We start from the raw sequence: 19,388 nt of genomic DNA on the forward strand, positions 1-19,388 counted from the left end.
ACAAGACAAGGAAGGACAAACAAATATCTGCCTATTCAATTTGAATGTAAATGTGTACAGTCAGTCAATGATTAATAATAATAACATCTGACATTATCATCTGTCTTGAGTGAGTTTGTGTGTGCCCGTGTCTAGTCTGCGACCTGCGTACAATAAGCACGTTTGCATGCTATTTACTATTAGGCCTACTATTTGAATTGTCTTGAGAAAAGATTATAGAACATATATCGGTGCAATCATGCAATGTGACATAGCTCTGTTTACAAAATGCGGTACCAACTGTTAGTATACTTTATACTGTATACTTGTATATACTTTATAATGTATACTTTCCCCATTTTCAAGTGTTTTTAAAATGTGACACTTAATTGCTTTGGCAATGTAAACCTATGTTTTCTCATGCCAATAAAGCTCCTTTGAATTGAAGTGAATGAATTGCATGCATGCGCGTGCCCGCACATGCGCACGTGCTGTGCGTGGTTGTTGTCCGCCTTGATTGACTTGCGTGTCCACCAATCCACGAAAGGAATGTCTCGCTCAGGCTTTGGAACATCCAACCAGAGATCAGTATTCCCGATGGGCGTGATTCGTTGCATAGTGTTGCCATATCCGCTTATTATAATCGATAATGGGTTTTTTTTTCTTCTGTACAGTTACTTGTAAATATTGCGGGTTGTGGCGTTTTTAGATAGATAGAATACTTTATTGGCAGTTTTTTGGGGGGCTTAATAGTTTCTAAATTGTAGTTGATGACTTTGGGCTTGTTTCATAATGTTTTTAAACCAGTGATTCTCACACATTTTCATGTGAAGGACCTCCAGATGAATGTATTTGTCCAACTAAGGACCCTACATCTAAAACAAAGTGTGCCAACAATAAGAGGCAGGATTACATACAATATTTGTGTTGTTAAAATGTTTCAAGGAATACTTCCACATTTTGTGCACCTTTCTAAACTAACATTGTTATATGGAACATATAACCTCGAACTGCACCTTTTTAAACTAAATTTTGTTATGGTAGTTTAGGCCTACCTAACTTACTACAGGGAAAACGTGCACATGTGTTTCTATTTGTTTTACTCTTTGATTGATCTTTATTATATCCCTTTGTTTGCTGTGCTTGCTGTGTTTTTGTTTATTTGCATGTCATGTTATCTATTATGCTGCTGCGGAAGCAAAACAAGATGTAACAAATTAAAGAACAACCTTGAACCTTGAGGCTACTTTTGGGCTTGTTTTCATGGTCCTGGTTGCTTATTTCTCTCACACAATCTGGCAGTGTTGCCTGCCAGTTGCTGGACGCGTTGGACGGTTGGACGACGCCATTTCGTGGTTAGCTTAGCTGGTTTCAAGGTGATGGTATCAGACAATTGACTCGGATATTAACCTACACAAGTTAAAACAACGGTTGAATTTTACTCATTTTTAATAGTAAGCTCCCGGTGAGTATTTTTAACAGAGAGATTTTTTTCCCCCTATTTTTATTTTTTATTTTTTTTATTTTTCTGACTTTGAACCATCTTTGGGATTTTTTTGATTTTATTTTTAATGTATTTTTCTGGCTGGTATTCTCACTGAGACTGTGTTTGGCTTTTATAGTGGCGTACATTTTGTGATTCGGCTGGTGGCGATTGTAATTAGTTTACAGCTTCCACAACAAGCGACACACGTCTTTTGCCTTGGTTTTTTCCTCTCGAATAAGACATTTTAAACCTGGTATTTTTCAGGGTTCACACTACAGTATGAGCGTATTTGATTGTTTGTGGTCGTGTTTTTAACGAGGTGGAAAAGATCGAATCGAAGATCGTTCTTTTCTGGACAGAATGATAGGCGGTGCTTTTTCTGGAAATCCGTTTTTAAAAGGCTTTTTATTGTCATTCTTTGTTTTACCCCCACCAGTAACCTGATTTTACGGCCGTTTGAAGTTGGCTGCTAAAGATGTGTTTTTCGTATTTTCTTGGTAATCTTCAGACAGTAAACGTTATGTCCCTGGCCTGACAAGTGATGTTTTTTCCGATGAAGAGAGAGAGAGAGAGAATGGGGGCGTTTTCATGAAGCAAGCATACAGCTCTGTTTTGGCGTGTTGTGCTGCCATAGACTGATGCTATAATATTGGGAGTTTCAAGTTTGTATATCTGGTGAATATCTATGATAATCATTAAAGTCATGATCTGCAGATTAAGAAACTCATGTTGCATCCATACCTGTTTGTTCTGCATACTGCTTAGCCTAAAAAAGCCAAGGCTGGTGCATAGTTTTTTGTTTGTTCGTTTGTAATTAAAATGAATTAATGGACTATAAATTCGCCTAGTTTTGGCCATTAACCCAGGGAAGGGCGGCTCGATCTTAACTGTCTTTCGTGAATGATCACTTTGTATTCCCATCTATCTATTCTATGCAATGATTTTAGTCCAGTTGTGGGAATTATGTGGTGTGGCTGTTGCTCAGTGGGTCTTCTTTATAAACCTCTTTGACTCCCAAGTGTCTGGCCTTGGGGGAAAAGATCCTTACTGTACTGGCCTGGGGTCTGCTGCAGGGGGCAAAGATAAATGTCCCTCTCTAGTCTCTGGGCCACCAGCAGACCATCAAAATGTGTAAGATCTCTGGTGTCCATATGTACATTACATTAGTAGTATTACAACCACAGCTCAAATCCGTAGGCTCTCACCTTAATAGCCATATTATGCCACATGATGTGGTGTTTTCGTCAAAGTGCCTATACTCCTAGCCCAGCTCGGAACCCTACAGAAAGTTTCGGACATTTGGATGACTTTACATGTAGGGTCCCATGCCATCTCTCCCACACAAAATGGAATACAGACGTACATATGTTCGGAAATGGTCGTGCTGCGCTTTATTGATGGGGGTTAGATGTTTCAAAATAAGCATATAGGAGCTAAAGGAGACAACGGAAACGTCAGAGAATTTGCCTTTGGCGCATAAGCCGTTAAGTATTTTTAATCTGTGTTTGACCGTTTTGGCAGCTCTGAAATTCTCTCTTCCTTCCTTCCTTGACTACCTTATTGACATCCCATTGTACAGCCTCCAGCACAGACAGTGGCTAGCTGCACGTTCCTGCCTCTGATCTGCTCTGTCGCAGCTAGCCACTGTCGGTGCTGTAGGCAGTACAATGGGATGTCAATAAGGAAGTCAAGGATGGAAGGAAGAGAGCATTTCAGAGCTGCCAAAACGGTCAAACACAGATTAAAAATACTTAACGGCTTCTGCGCCAAAGGAAAATTCTCTGACGTTTCCGTTGTCTCCTATAGCTCCTATATACTTCTTTTGAAACATCTAACCCCCATCAATAAAGTGCAGCACGACCATTTCCGAACGTATGTATGTCTGTATTCCATTTAGCGTGGGAGAGATGGGACGGGACCCTACATGTAAAGTAATCCAAATGTCAGAAACTTTACGTAGGGTTCCGAGCGGGGCTACTATACTCCATAAGTACACCCACACACCCACACCACATAGCATGGGTGACCCTGGTGCAAATCAGAAACCAAAATCGGAACATGAAAGAAAGAGAGAAGAAAATGAAAGGAACTTGACCCAATAATACCGGGAAAGCATCTGATGTGTCATTTTAGATTTTAGTGGGGTGGTGGATATTAAAAAATGGAAGATAATACAAGCTCACAGCGTGCAGCACCCTGCGAGCTGTTTGTACATCTGATCATTTTGAACATGAAAATCTTGAAAGTGTGAGAACTAACTAAAGGCATTTGTGGAATGGGCCTCGGGTCAGACTGGGAAATATTAGCCAGTTGAATGAGCTCCCTGACATTGAACAAGATCTGTTGCTTTTTGTCTTCCCTTTAGTTTCTTTTATGTAGTTCACTCCTGATAACATTATTTTGTATGGCCTCATTGCCCTGGTAATATACAACAAATCATAGAGCTAACTCTATGGTATATTGTTACTTGAAAAGTCACAAAGTGAAACAAAAGTGCACACATTCTGCAGGTCTCTGAGGTCCTGTCTGTGCTCTTATGATTTGAGTTTATTTGAAAATATAATAATAAAATAATTAACCATTAATAAAATTGACAAACAATACTTTTAGCTGGCCAATAAAGGCCAATAGGCCATGCTGTTTATTTTCTGCCCTGAAAACAGCCAAAATATAAAGGTATAAATGTATAGGGCATTTTATGTTTTTCTTAGTTTTTTCTTTTGTTGCAGTGTCAATAAACGATATCTTTCTCAAAATGTATAATTAAATAATTCAGTATTATTTTTGGTTAGCAGCAGCACTTCCATTTGAGTTGACCTCTTAACCCTAGTTTGAATACTATTCTGCAGTATATAGTGAGCTAAAGAATACATAATGTGCTTTATAAAACTATTTCTGGATTTATGGTTCATAGGTCTGAATTGAGACAGATTGACTGAGCGTTTCTACCAGGGGAACAGATGGTGACGACTTAATAAGTCATAAGTCTGTACTATTTCTTTGAAACTCACCATGACCCACATGTCCATCCCTGGTACTGCAGGTATGCTGACACATTCAGGTCATCTTTGGCAAAGGCCTTATTTTCTAATGTCACTTTTTTTTGTGTTTCCCCTTCTTTAGTTTTTGAAGCAGATTTTTTGCGCAGCAACAAATCGTAAGTTGGTCTCTCAACCCCCACCCCCTCCTATTTTTTTTCCATCCGTCTTTCTTTTTATTTATTTTTTTACATTTCAGATCTGCTTTGCCCCCATGTGAACTAGCCTGATTTCCTTCTAGATTCCCCAACACAAACTAGCATGTAGTGTTTTCTTTTCGTTGTGTTGTGATGCAATCAAAACAAATGTTTTCTTAACTGCCGTTTTAGATTTAGTTACCTTATAATAGACCCTCCCTCTTCTTCCTGGGTGACTCTATTACGGTGGCCCTATCAGTGTATAGAAAGCTGTATATTAAGACTTAGTAAGTATAAAATAACACTAAAAAAATATATGATATATTAAAAAAAAGACTTCTCCCATAAACAATACAGTTTAAAATTTCCTTTAAGCACTTAACTAATCTTATCACTGTGCACTGACAATGCTTTTTCCATACTGTACATGAATACACAGTTGAATTCACCAGCATAAGGCCATCGGACAGTAAAGTGTTACCATGAATCTCTTGATGTTGATTACTGAAAATGAAAACAATTATTTGCTTTTTAATTAACACCCCATGCTCTGTGATTAAGGGCATGCGGCGGACATGCCCTGTCCTTGGAATGTGATTGGCTGTGTGCATGGGGATATTGTGGAATATGAATATACACACACACACACACACATTAAATTATCTGTCTTTTAAGAAGGATTATTACTCTTACTGATAGTACAATTTTTGCTATCAACTATCTGGATGGGAGTTATATTAGGCCCACATAAGCATACCCAATTTGTGTATCACATTCCTACTATCCTACAGCAGGGGTCTTCAACACGAGTCAGTCCGGGACCCCTAGGGGTCCTCAGTTACTACGGGGTGCTGGAAAATACCTTTTTTTCCCCTTTTCTTACATTTTCTGAAACCCTAGCATCCCTATTCTGAGGGGTAAATTTTATGTAAATAGCAGATCTACAAGCTTTTAGAACTGCTATTTTGGTATAGAGGGGAAAAGGAGCAAACCCAGTATACCGTAGAGTCAACGGTGAAGTTTACTAGTTAGTACTTAAGGTGTAAGTGGTTTAAATGTCTGAAAATACATATTAACACAAATCAAACATATTAATGTCAACAAACCAAAAAAACACGAATTGATGCTGATGATAGTGCTGTCAAACAAGTCTATGAAATCTATGAAAAAGTTTAATCTGCTACTACATAGCAGATTTATACAGTATAGGGGGGGGGGGGGGTGTCTCTGCTTCATCTCTCTCAGCTATAAGGGGTCCTTGGCCTGGAAAACGTTGAAGACCCCTGTCTTGTATAAATACACGGTCCCCTGTGCCAGTGATGCCGGCTGGCATCCAATCTGTGTTCCCAAGCATTAAACTATGAATTCTAGAGTCTCTTAATTTAACTCCTGACGGTTAATTTAAGACTCATGGTATTTACTGTCCACCCGGCACCGCACCAATGAATTCCTTGAATGAATACACTGCATGCCGCAGGCTACTACACCATACTGTGGAGTCCCATGATGAGACAGATACCGTATCTGTAGCCCCAGCTTTGCCAGGCTAGATACCCCATGAGTTACACAAGCAATCACAAACGATATCACAAACATAACCTCTTAGATTATTCATCAGTGCATAAAGACATGTTTTTAAGGCTAAATTGAATGCTTAATTTATATGGTGTGCTGAAAAGGGAAGATCTATCAGCTCGCAATGTGTCGTCAGGCGATGTGTTGTGAGTTTGCAGAATTCATGCTTAATAGCCTATATCAAATTCACACCACCATAGACAATGCATGGAACCTGGGAATTAGGTGGGAAAGCCTTTGTCTGTCTTTTTCATTTCCCCAGGGAAGCAAACCTTTAACCCCAATGAGTTACACAAGCAATCGCACGCATAAGGCTGGCAGTGCCATGCTCTGCCCAGGTAGGGAGGGCATCAAATCTCTTTAACGGTAGCATTATCCTCATACCACAGGGACACAAGGCCAAAATACTGGCTCAGACTTCAGGTTTCTCTTTGGAGAGATTATCCACTCAAAGTTAAACCTGACATTGTCAATAGTTTTTGTTCTAGTGTGAACATTGTTCACAATTATAAACATCCCTGAGTGCTCTGCAGTACTTAATACCGGCCCCCTGTGAGCACATCCAGTGTGTATAGCTGCTGTCATGTGGCCATGGGATGAAAACAACCCGCCAAATCATGTAGAGGAGATGAGAGCATTAAGCACAGGCTTAGATAAACAATGTGATCTCCTTCTGGAAACAAGTGCCCAGAGAGAGATGGAGAGATTATAGGTCACAGTTTAGAGTTGGGAGCAGTGTTTTTTTTTTAATGGCCGTAGCGGCATGCATGGTTTTCAGCACAAATGTCTTAAAATTATTTTCAGTCCAATGTAGACAATGTATCTATAGGCTTTGCGACAGCATGGGTTTTGAAAGTGTTTTTACTGTCAATCTTTTGTCCGTTTAGGCCCAGCTGCTTTATCACTGTCATTCAATATTTTATACTATTGTGATAACACATATGTGTCCCCAACAGGTTTTTGTGTGGTGTCCCCTGTTTTTTCTCCCCTCTTTTACATCCTGGCACATTCCCAACTTTGTTCACAGAGGTAGTTTTCCATTAAATCCCTCTAGGAGTAAAAATACAACACATTTTGTTTTGTAGCTGTACCACAGTAGTTTTCACCCATAGTGACTATACAGCTCCCACAGTGGCCAATCATTGAGCCTCCCTCCCGCCCCCCAGGATCAGGGGGGACAATAACAACACTCTTCTCTCCAACAGAGGCAGGCAGGCAGACCTCCACCGCCAACTCTACAGACACAATGGAGTGAGTGATGGCAATTTCAAACCCCAAACACACAGTATATTGTTCTGTAATACTACTATTATCGTAGGCTACTATGTTTCAAAAGCTGACATATTACATAACGATGACGCCATTAAAAAATATCTGTGTATACTAATTTGCTCATTGTCAGTACTTTATCTTAAAACCCAATGACACAGGCCTGTTTAAGATAAAGGTGTTAAAGATAAAGTATATTGTAACATGTATTTTTCATCCTATTTCTGCATCAAATATATTAACATAGCCTATTGTAAAGTATGGGAATGCACATTAACAAAAAGTGTATAGCTGTGGGTGTTTGCTGTAAGTGTGACATGTACTGTATTAGTTCTCTGAAATAAATGCTGTAGCCTACCTGACAATTTGTCATCTTGTCAGGAGCCTTTGCAAGTTCAGCACACAGAATAGCAATTATTTGTGATTTACCTAAAGCATAAGGCATTATGTGCATTGAAAATAATCATATACTGACCTACTAAAAGTATACAAATATTTTAAAATAAATAATGTAACATGTTTATGGGCACAAGGCAACTCAGCTGAGCTTCATCGAGGATTCATATAATAAACAAAAAATTACTCATCTCTCTATCTCCTCTCCTCCTTTCTCCCCACCCCTTTTTTCCCAGTTGGTCCTCCTCCACCGCCGCTGACTTGGCCAGCAACGTGACCAACAAGACGGACCCGCGCTCCCTCAACTCTCGTGTCTTCATCGGCAACCTCAACACACTGCTGGTCACCAAGAACGACGTGGAGGCCATCTTCTCCAAGTACGGGAAGATCGTGGGCTGCTCCGTGCACAAGGGCTTCGCCTTCGTCCAGTTCGCCAACGAGAGGAACGCCCGCACTGCTGTGGCCAACGAGGACGGACGCATGATCGTGGGACAGGTGCTAGGTGAGTGAGTTCGAGTTGTGTAGTGCCAGTGGTTCTCAAACCTTTTCATGTCAAGGACCCCCAAAATGATGCTCATTGGCCTGCCGAACCACCATTTGAAAATATATGCCAGTGGACCCCCACCAACAACAAAAACAGCACATGGTACAGAAAAACATAACACCAAGACAAAAAAAAAACAAAGAAAACATGAGTTCCCCACTGTGTACAGAACCATCCTATCGGCGGGGCAGTTTGTTTAATGCTGTGATGGCTGAGGGGACAAAACTCCTACTGAAACGAACCTTTTTTCAGGGTAAGGTTCTGTATCTTTGTCCTGATGGCATGAGGTTGAAGAAGCGATACAGGGGATGATCAGTGTCACGTGATATTGAGAGTGCTAGCCGTGTGATGGCATTATTGTTCATATCAGAAAGTGTTGGTATGGGAGGCATGGGTATGGGCATGGGTAGTATGTTGTAAAAACATGCGGAACAGTACAACAGAACAGGTTGAATAATGCTTTTGTACAATAATAAAAGAAGATGAGGAGCAACAGATAATGATCTTAACTTGCGGATTACAAGTCTTTTCTGAAAATGTGACTGGATAGATGTAATATGTTGATCAAACCTAAGTCTATTGTCCAGGGTGAGTCCAAGATATGTGAAACTGGCTTACCATTAACGAGGAGTCCAGTGTGGGTTGTTTCAATGACCAGTTCTTTTGTTTTTTCCACATTCAACTCAACAATGAGAAATTATGTTCTGATAGACCGTAATAGAGTTATTGTCATGGAGCAGTCCGAGAATAGCAGTATCATCAGAGTATTTAAAATATGTGATGTTGCTAGGTGAGGGGCTAAATTATGGCAGAATGATGTTTAGGATCAATCTTTCCAGGCATTTCATCATATTTATTGATGTTAAAGCTACGGGTCTATAGTGGTTAGGTTCTGAGGGGCGGGGTTTCTTGGGTACCGGTATGATGGTGGATGTTTTCCTGGGGGTGGGTACGGATGCTGTCCTGTAGGATTCCCAGAAGATGGAGTGAAGGATGGGGGAGAGCTCCATGGCACAGAGCTTGAGCACCTTTGCCGAGATGCCATCCGGCCCTGGTGCCTTGCCAGGCTTACACCTGGCCAGCAGCTGTCGTACCTGCTCCTCTGTGAAAGGGGGATGCGACGGCTCCTGAAAGGGGAGGGCTCCCAACAGTTCCTCACACTCACAGACAGCAGAGTAGTCGTGACTGTCAAACCGTTTGTAAAAAGTGTTCTGAGTATTTGCAAAGGTGGTAGGACCTGGAGTTGTGCAGTTATTTTGTCTTGTCTCACCACCAGTTAGGATTTTTACTTTATTGAGTTTGGCCTAAGAATATCATTCCTAATTTGCCTGTCAATTATTTGGAGGGCGGCCCAGTCCTTGCGTTGATAGAAAACTTGATGTAATCGGTGATCACGGAGACCTCTCGTCCAGGACGCCTTCAAAGACGTCCCAGTCCGTGCAAGCCAGAGAGCCCTGCAGCTGCGTAGTTGCGTCCTCCGTCCACTGAGGGGCGCAGTAGGTCTGCGGCTTGGACAGCTTCAGCTCCGGTTTGTAGTGCGGAAGCAGAAACACTGTGTTGTGTTGTCCCAGTGGAGGATGCGCTCGAACACTAAAAGCACTGCTCTGGATTCGATTGCTGTGTGATGGTCAAACAGTAGGTCAAACAGTAGGTGAGCAGAGAGTAATTCTGCCTGTAGACCGAAAGCCTTTTGTCTGAAAAGTAGATATTTCCCGATGCTGGAGACTGGGGGTTCAAATAATCCAGGCTTGACTTCTGACATTGTTTGATGCGTGCAACAACAAAAGGGTACGTGATACACCGGGTCACCCTCATGAGCCTATTATATGTGTATGCTATTGCTAACTAGACCGGGAAAGACAGTAGGAGTGAAGCAAATGCCTTCTTCACTTGAGCACAAAAATAACACACACTCACTCGACTGACTGATTGATTGATTGATTGAAATATTTATTAACAGTTTGCAGAATTACAGTACATTTCAAGCACAAACTCAATACAAAGACTGTTAACTGTGAGTGGACGACCCAATTAAGCATTATACTTGTTTACAACAGGGTCCACATTGTTCAATTCATCAAAACATTTAGAGACATACAAATAGACACTTCTATGTAGTGGAAGCAAAAAGGGAAAAGATACATATACAGTGAGGGGAAATGGGGGACGGGGGGGACGGTGCGTACATTAAGGTAAGTATTTAGTATTTAGACAGGTACATGGGTATCTTGGTGGTGTATCGAATCTTGTGGACAGACCCATTGCAAGATGCTGACTGACTGACTGACTCTTAACACTCATAACATTAATTGGAATTTCACACTTCTCTCTCTCAGACATCAACCTGGCAGGTGAACCAAAGCCCCACAGATCAAAGACAGTGAAACGGTCTGCGGGAGACATGTACAGCAGGTGTGTTTTCATCGTGGGATTTTTTTGATCATCATTTCTAGTAATGTTGCATGCATGCGTGTGCAGTATGTGACTGTGTGTACTGTACATTGCTTTAGTTGATCCTCCTACAAGCATGTCATCTACTTATCTGTCTTTTTCTGTGCACAGCAGTCCCGGCTCATTTGAGCTGGACTACGACTTCCAAAGAGATTACTATGACAGGTGAGTTATACATTTGTATTTTCTTGCGTTCTTAACACGCACAAGTGTGTACGCGTGCATGTACACACACACACACACACACACACACACACACACACACACACACACACACACTCTCTTTAATGAATGAATATATAGGTAAAGGTGCACACAGAAATGTTGCTAAACATTCAGCGATGGTCAGACTACATTCCAGGAATCTCTGTATGTAGTGTATGTGTGTCTCTACATACTGTACAGTATGGTCGTACATAATGCAGTATGTATGTAGCCTATGTATGAATGTATCATCCACTCCACACACTTGACACTTGCTGGGTGTATTGCTGAGAACCTACAGTATAAGCATGTGCAGTGTAGAGCAGTGGTGATTTTGACAGCAAATTTAGATTTTAGTTTTAGTCATATAGTCTCTTGAATAGTTTTCATTTAGTTTTAGTCACATTATAGTCACCTGGAATCTTTTAGTCTTTTAGTCGACTAAATATAAGATTTTAGTCAACTAAATCTACGGTTGATTTAGTCGATTTTGGCAGGACTTGATGGTGTCATAATGGCTGATTTTACACTTGCTGAATATAGCCGCTCTACAAGCTCACAATGCTTCAGTGTTGTGAGCTTGTAGATCGACTATTTTCAGCATGCAACCAAGAGTAAAATTACTTGTCTTTTACTTATACTGGATCTCTTCTACTAGTCCCTTCCTAACATTTTAGTGTAGTTTTTATTTGTTGATGACTAAAGCTAAGACTAATAGTCTTAGCTTTAGTCACCATAGCTTAATTTTAATTTAGTTTCCATTTCATTTTCGTCAGTGAAGAAAGGTAGTCGACGAACATTTTTCAACACTGGTGTATTGCTGAGAACCTTTGAGCATGTGCAGTGTGTAGATTTAAGTTATTTGGTCAGAAAGAACCAGCCAGATCCGAACGACAGGCATGCGTGCATCCATCCATCGTCCTTGTTGTGCCTCTCCATCTTTTTAGGGTGTACACCTACCCGTCACGCGTTCCTCCGCCTCCACCTCCTCTCTCGCGGGCCGTCATCCCCTCCAAGCGTCCCAGAGTCAGTCTGAGTGGCGGGGGCGGTCGACGCAAAACGAGCTTCACTTCCTCTAAGAGCAGCCAGAGGACCTCCCGTGCAAGTAGGACACATGCACGCACGCACTCTAACACACACACACACACACACACACACACACACACACACACACACACACTCTCCTCCAGCCAGAGGACCTCATAATTAATGATGCACAATATAATCTGTAACATATTGAAATCGGCCATAAAAACGCCATATCGTTTTCGGATTATTTTCACAGATATTGATGACGCAATAATAATGTGACTTTCAATGTCTCTGTCGCCTTTATTTTGTGTCTTTCTTATGTTTGAAGGCAGCATCATCCGTATAATATCAGAATCGGTCAGAATCGGTATTGGCAGATATGACCCTGCAAATAATCGGAAAATCGGACATCGGTCATAATTTCATAATCATGCACCCGTTTCAAACAAACACTAATTATTATGACAGCATTAGGGAGTTCCAACTGCGCCTCAAGCCTATGGCAGGCCAGTCTGGTGCATCTCAGAGGCAGAGACAGGTTGCAGGAGGAAGGAAGGCGTACGTTGTCTCTTATTTACTTGAACCCTGATAATAAAATATGGGCTTAAACTGTCCGAGTTGCTCCAGTGCCTTCCTTCCACTAATTATTATGAGTCATAATAATTAGCAACTCACTAATTATTATGAGTTATAATAATTAGTGTTTGTTCTATCTATGAAATCTATCTGTTGGACTGACTGATTGTCTTCCTCTCGCCACAGTGAAGGTGGATGACCTGCAGACCATTAAGAGAGAGCTGACCCAGATCAAACATAAGGTGGACTACCTGCTGGAGAGCCTGGAACACATGGAGAAAGACCACAACAAGAAGTCAGGTAGGCATGCAGGCACTTTACTTGCAGGCAGGAACTGTATGTGGGCATTCAATTAATTTAGCTCCTGTGCCACTAAAATGTGTGACGCCCTACCAACGGCCATTAAGAAATGTGAATCCCTAGACTCCTTCAAAACCGCTCTCAAAGAGCAATTCATTGCGGGTGGCTTCAATTTGAAACTGGCCCCTGTAAAAATAAAAACATAGCAGTATCGTAGTATACTGTAGTAACGTATAATAATGTAGTATCATTAATCCACAAACTCCCAGAGGAAAGCACTTTAAAGGCATTACTGAAAACACTTATTTACAAAGTAGTCTAGTAGTAGAGTTCTGATGAATTAAAAATGGTGGACCCTGTTGTAAACAAGTGTAATGCTTAATCATGGTGTCGTGCACAGTAACAGTTTTGTATTGACTTGTGCTTTCGTTTGAAATGTACCCATTCTGCATACTGTGAAATAAAAATGTCAATCAAGTCCTTGATGGAAATAAATAAATTGACAGGGGAAATGACATGCATAATGCATGCAATATATACTGTAGGTCTCCAGCAGAACATTGATGCTTAGCGGCCAGAACCTCTAGTGTAGCAAAAGCTGTGTCCACATCATGACATGTACGGAAGAGACTGCTTCTCCTCTGTACTATTCTCTTCCTCTTATCACCTACCATTTCCTCTCCCTACAGAACAGAAGAGCCAAAAGCCAGAGCCGGGGGAGGTGTCTCCCCTCCACTCCTCCACATCCAGCAAGAAGGAGGACAGCCTGAAGAGGGACAGAGAGAGGGACAGAGAGGACCTCCTGAACGACTCGGAGGAGGAGGGAGATCTGTTGGAGGAGGAAGAGGTGAGTGGGGGGGGGGGTTGCAGAGGGTAAAGGAGCCAGACTCGCAATGAACCTTGAAGCAGGGATTTGTACTCGAGTGTATCTGTAGTGTAGTGTAGTGCAGGGATACTCAAATAGATTTACCTGTGGGCCACATTACAAAAATGGCCAGGGGCCAGTAGATAAAATTACGACATTAATGATACTTGATAACTTCTCTCTTTCAATTGCTTTATTTTCGCAAAATGTATCAAAGTACAATGTGCATGCACACAATATGTAAATAAATAAATGTGTTACATTTTCTTGCATGAACACAAAGAGCTGTTTCCATAACTGCACAAATTATTGCACATAACATGAGTAGCTGTTATAATAACATAGCTCTTTGCCTGCCTGCCTGCCTAATTGTCCATGAGTAGCTGTCTGTCTGCCTGTCTATGAGTAGCTGTCTGCCTGCCTGCCTAATTGTCCATGAGTAGCTGTCTGTCTGCCTGTCTATGAGTAGCTGTCTGCCTTCCTGCCTGTCCAATTGTCCATGAGTAGCTGTCTGTCTGTCTATGAGTAGCTGTCTGCCTGCCTGCCCAATTGTCCATGAGTAGCTGTCTGTCTATGAGTAGCTGTCTGCCTTCCTGCCTGTCCAATTGTCCATGAGTAGCTGTCTGTCTGTCTATGAGTAGCTGTCTGCCTTCCTGCCTGTCCAATTGTCCATGAGTAGCTGTCTGTCTGCCTGTCTATGAGTAGCTGTCTGCCTGTCCAATTCTCCATGAGTAGCTGTCTGTCTGCCTGTCTATGAGTAGCTGTCTGCCTGCCTGTCCAATTCTCCATGAGTAGCTGTCTGTCTGTCTATGAGTAGCTGTCTGCCTGCCTGCCCAATTGTCCATGAGTAGCTGTCTGTCTGTCTATGAGTAGCTGTCTGCCTTCCTGCCTGTCCAATTGTCCATGAGTAGCTGTCTGTCTGTCTATGAGTAGCTGTCTGCCTTCCTGCCTGTCCAATTGTCCATGAGTAGCTGTCTGTCTGCCTATGAGTAGCTGTCTGCCTGTCCAATTCTCCATGAGTAGCTGTCTGTCTGCCTGTCTATGAGTAGCTGTCTGCCTGCCTGTCCAATTCTCCATGAGTAGCTGTCTGTCTGCCTGTCTATGAGTAGCTGTCTGCCTGCCTGCCAGCCAGCAAGTTGGTTAACAGAAAATAAATTGTTATGGCTGAGTAAAATAAAATACAATAAACACAATTTGCCTGAAAATAGATTACCCAGCTATGACCTTTTTCATGAAAAAAAAATGAGTAGTGATATGGCTGACTGAGTAAAATAAAACAATCTACCTGAAAATAGATAGCTATAAGTGAAGAACTATTAATGGCAGCTGGGTTTCATCATTCAAATAAAATAGAATTCTGTCCGTTTAGCTATAAAATTATGTCAGGGAATAGGGATACACAGTATATGTCTTTCATTTGCATTGCATCCCCCCCCCCCCCCCAAGCTTTTATTTTCGTTCGAGTAATAGTACAACTCTAATAGTATTACTTATAATAATGTAATTAAAGATAACTTCATTCAGATTTATTTATTTTTATTTCATTTTCCAGATTTTTTTTCCTTTTTTTAGATTTTCATTGGTGGGCCAGTCATAATGGTCCCGCGGGCCTGATGTGGCCCGCGGGCCTGAGGTTGAGTATCACTGGTGTAGTGTTTCACAGAAAACATGTCCTATATACATGTATAACAGAGCTATGGTGATAGCATTAAAGCCTTGGTTTAAGTTGGGTATCATACTACAAATTGGCAGAGTGACGTACACTTGTGTAGTACCGAAAAACTGTTCACTAGATGTGACTGTGAAAAAATAAGGAGGCAGACTAGAGAGATGCATGGCTTCTCATACAAAGTCTTCTCGAGCTATGGGAAAATGTACTGTAGCAGCCACTGTACTTGCACTGCCACCTACTGTCCATAGGTTGGACTGAGCACCCTGCAAATCAACTTAACTTTACTGTCACGTCACATCAGGTGTATAAGAGTGTGTGACATTTTTCAGTGCAAGTTATAATGTATCAAATAGCGCTACGAGCTTGTAGATCTGCTATTCTTTTGAAAAATCGTGAAAATGTTTTTAACTCAAATCTTTGGGGTCCAAAATATGTTCAGATGGGGGTCAGTGGCCCAATACATATCATTTTGGGGATCATTAACATGAGGTTTGACCACCACTGATACAGAAACATAGGTTTTCAGAAAATTGTCAGGATTTACAAGATATTGTTCAAAAAGTCACAGCGCTCTGGTAAAGGCGGTCGTGTTCACACACTGACACCTGCCCTCTCTTACCTAGCAGGTGAAGAGTAGAGGGAGAGAGGAAGAGGAGGAAGAGGAGGGAGAGCAGGAGGAAGGCGAGGATGATGGAGATAGCATCAATGGAGAAGACCCCTAAACACCACACCTAACACAGACAGACACACACACAGGAACACGCACACACACACACACACACACACACACACACACACACACACACACACACACACACACACACACACACAAACGTGTTGCATAGGATTGTATTCGCACACCATACTGCGGTCATCTTTTTATTTGATTGGACACATTTCCACAATTCTGTGTGTTGTAGCTCATCTCTCCCATTCATCCTCAAACACAGACACACAAATACGTCAAATATATGTTCGTCCTATTTCTTCATCTTACTTTGCTTCTTTCATACTTTTGTTAACCATCACTCTTTTCTGCCACTGGAGAGTTGCAAAAATCCCAGAATGGTACATTTACACCAAATTGTCATTTAGTCTGGGCTGAACGTATATAGCTCGTGTCAAAATCCTTTTATCACTCACACTAAATCAGCATTTCCACCACACGCTTGGCTTGAATAGCTTGGCTTGAGTGTAATTGTGCCGTGGTATAATCTCACGTCTACACAGAGGGTTTCATTTTAAACGGCTTGAACCGTATTCTGGGGGCAAAGATTCAGCAAAGATCTACAAGTTTGTAGATCAGCATTATTATTTTAGCAAAGATATCGTGTATAGGGGAACAATAAGTGGTAGCCTAGTATAGACCTGTGGTCAACTAAGTAAAAGCATACAGGGTTTAAGTGCTTAACCCGACACTTCAGCAGCACATCAGGTGATCCTACCCGCACCCCATACCCTGCACTTGGTAATGGGCTATATGCACACAGAAAAAAGCCGTTTCCACACGTTTTCCGCTCAGAGCCGGCGTCTCTTCCTGGTTTTTAGACAGCTGGTGGATGGAAATTAAGCTCCACCCATGCGGCTCCGAATCTGGCCGCCGGCAGTTTTCTGCTCAGAAAACTGCCGGCGGCCAGATTCGGCCTAGACGCCTAAGTGTGGAAACGGCTTAACTATTCCTATACTTCCGGGCTGCTTCCCTACTCAGTGTTACCGATGATACTAATTAAGGCTCTGTTCCATTTAGTGTGCCGTGCACTCAAAACGTTTTAATAACCTTAATAATGGGTTACGCCCTACAGGTCCATTTGGTTCCATTTTGAAAACTCTCAGAGTTACACACCCGTATGGGGCCATTTGGAACCCACTCAAGGACACTTTGAGACCCACTGGTGTAGGAAAGTGTTTCCAGTGAGCCAACACGCACATTAGCAGCACCCTGACTCTGTTTGACCAGAATGGAACAGTTCATTAGTAGTATCGGTAACGCCTATATCCAAAATGGCGTGTGTGCATAGAGCATTGGCACATGATTGGAGGCCGCACCTAGTGGATACTGAGGTCTTCTGTAAAAACTGCCTCGTAGCCTCCAGCAGATGGCAGTGTAACATCACTTCACTCATAATAGGACACAAGGAATTTTTTTACTGTTGGTTGGGCAATGTTTTATTTTTTTTAACTGTTCAGCATGGCAAATAAATAATATAAGCCTGTGCAAGAAAACAACATGGGATTATGCAACTGTGCTCAATTGCTCTGAAATGATTCACTTTTCTTTCATTGCTATACGGTTGTTAGGCTGTGAGGCGTTGTGACCTTAACTGACCTTGACTTGTGTAACGCTGTACCGCCCGCTCCATGTTTGTTGGTTTCTGTTTAGTGTGTTGCATTTATGTTTGTCATTTGACTGCACTTGGTGAGTTTGAATAAACATGTTTTCCAAGCCGGATCACAGCACCTGTTTCTCTGAATCTAGAATGCCTACGTGCGTGCAGGAACATTGTTAATGTAGCCTATGGGGCTGTCTGCATGGAGTTTAATAAGGCAAATATAAAACCTATATTCAGCTGGCTATGGCCGTTTTTAGCCCAAGGAGTGTTTTTTGTGCAAAACTAATGCTTGGAATGGATTCAGAATCATGAAAACCCCCTAGTTTGACATGACACATGCTACAAAAACCATAAGGAAAATCTAAAAATCTAGCCTTATAACAGTAGGTTGTTAATGGAAATGTCACATGTGACATTACCATTAACAACCTATATAAGGCTAGATTTAGTAGAAGACATTGCTCAATACCAACAGCCGGTCAGCAAGTGGATTCATTAATGTATGTATATGACAATATTTTGGGCCAATAAAAAAAACGATATACCAAATTTCCCGCTTGAAACAAAAGAAGGCTGTTGGCTGCCGGACTAAAACGGATTGTAAATTAGAAAGAGGGATGAATAATTGGCAGGCAGCCTTTGCGTTTACATGTGATTGAAGTGAGACCAACATAATCATAGCCGGGGAAATCATGACACGGAGGCCGGTGATGAAGGCATGGAGAGAAGATAGATGTTTTATAGCCAACGGAAGACTGGCGACAGATGGAGGAAAAGATGACAGATGGAGAGAGAGATAACATCATTAGTGCAAAAAATAGGTTTTGTGGCTTTTGGCGGCAGGACAGGGAGATGAGAGAAACAATGCAATTGACATGACATAGTTAATATCTGTTCGCCACATGACGTTAATCCCTATGGCTCAGATAGGCTACATGCCACAATAGAATGTTATGCAAAATGTTCATAATCTTTTCAATGTAACACTTTGTCTTTATGACAATACTATAGACCACATACAGTGTCAAGGATATTCTCATCCACCAGGTTCCCAATCTGATGGTGAGATAGTGCCCTCACCCCAAGATTAGTTTGTATTGATAACTGGATTGAAAGTTATTTCTGTATATTATTGCGACTGCAGGTCGCAGTCAACTATGAAATCTATAGCATTTCCTGTCAGTGTGTGTGTTGGTTTGTTGGTTGGTTGGTCACCCCAGGCAAGACCCCATAGGCCTCTATGGTGCCCAGGTCATCGTGACATCATCAACGATGGATATCCCTGATGTCATAGTAGATGCAACCTTGCTGTCGCAGTTAAGCCCATATATGGAGATCCCTTATGTCATCAATATTGTCCAGCAACTCTACATCTGACCTCAAACCCTTAGATCTCCATATTGTTCTGACATTCCATATGTTGATCCTTCCCCATCCATCCTTCCTCTTCGATGTCTCCCTTTTGACTTATAACTGTCCATTCAAACTCTAGACGGACGCCCCCGGCAGCTGGCAAAAACTAGAGTTCTCAACA

General features: G+C 41.7%; 1 protein-coding gene across 8 annotated transcripts; it reads left to right on the top strand.

Moving 5' to 3' along the window:
- The first annotated feature begins 1,313 nt into the window (after positions 1–1,313).
- hnrnpc (heterogeneous nuclear ribonucleoprotein C) lies at positions 1,314–17,973 on the top strand. 8 transcript variants are annotated; one of them, XR_013966096.1, is made up of 11 exons: positions 1,314–1,444; positions 4,589–4,622; positions 7,421–7,466; positions 8,117–8,382; positions 10,761–10,836; positions 10,987–11,040; positions 12,027–12,184; positions 12,874–12,987; positions 13,677–13,834; positions 16,148–17,064; positions 17,162–17,973. XR_013966096.1 is itself a non-coding variant. In XM_080793000.1 (10 exons), exons 3-10 carry the CDS (start codon positions 7,462–7,464, stop codon positions 16,244–16,246), a joined length of 930 nt encoding a protein of 309 aa, XP_080649126.1. In that variant the 5' UTR covers positions 1,314–1,444; positions 4,589–4,626; positions 7,421–7,461; the 3' UTR covers positions 16,247–17,973. The 8 variants fall into 8 exon arrangements, 7 of the variants coding, with proteins under 7 accessions (XP_080649126.1, XP_080649125.1, XP_080649129.1 ...); XM_080793000.1 differs by having other exon boundaries at positions 4,589–4,626; positions 16,148–17,973; XM_080792999.1 differs by having other exon boundaries at positions 16,148–17,973.
- Positions 17,974–19,388: the final 1,415 nt, after the last annotated feature.

Source organism: Protomyctophum bolini (assembly GCF_963924005.1).
Source record: "Protomyctophum bolini genome assembly, chromosome: 20".
Classification (NCBI taxonomy): domain Eukaryota; kingdom Metazoa; phylum Chordata; class Actinopteri; order Myctophiformes; family Myctophidae; genus Protomyctophum; species Protomyctophum bolini.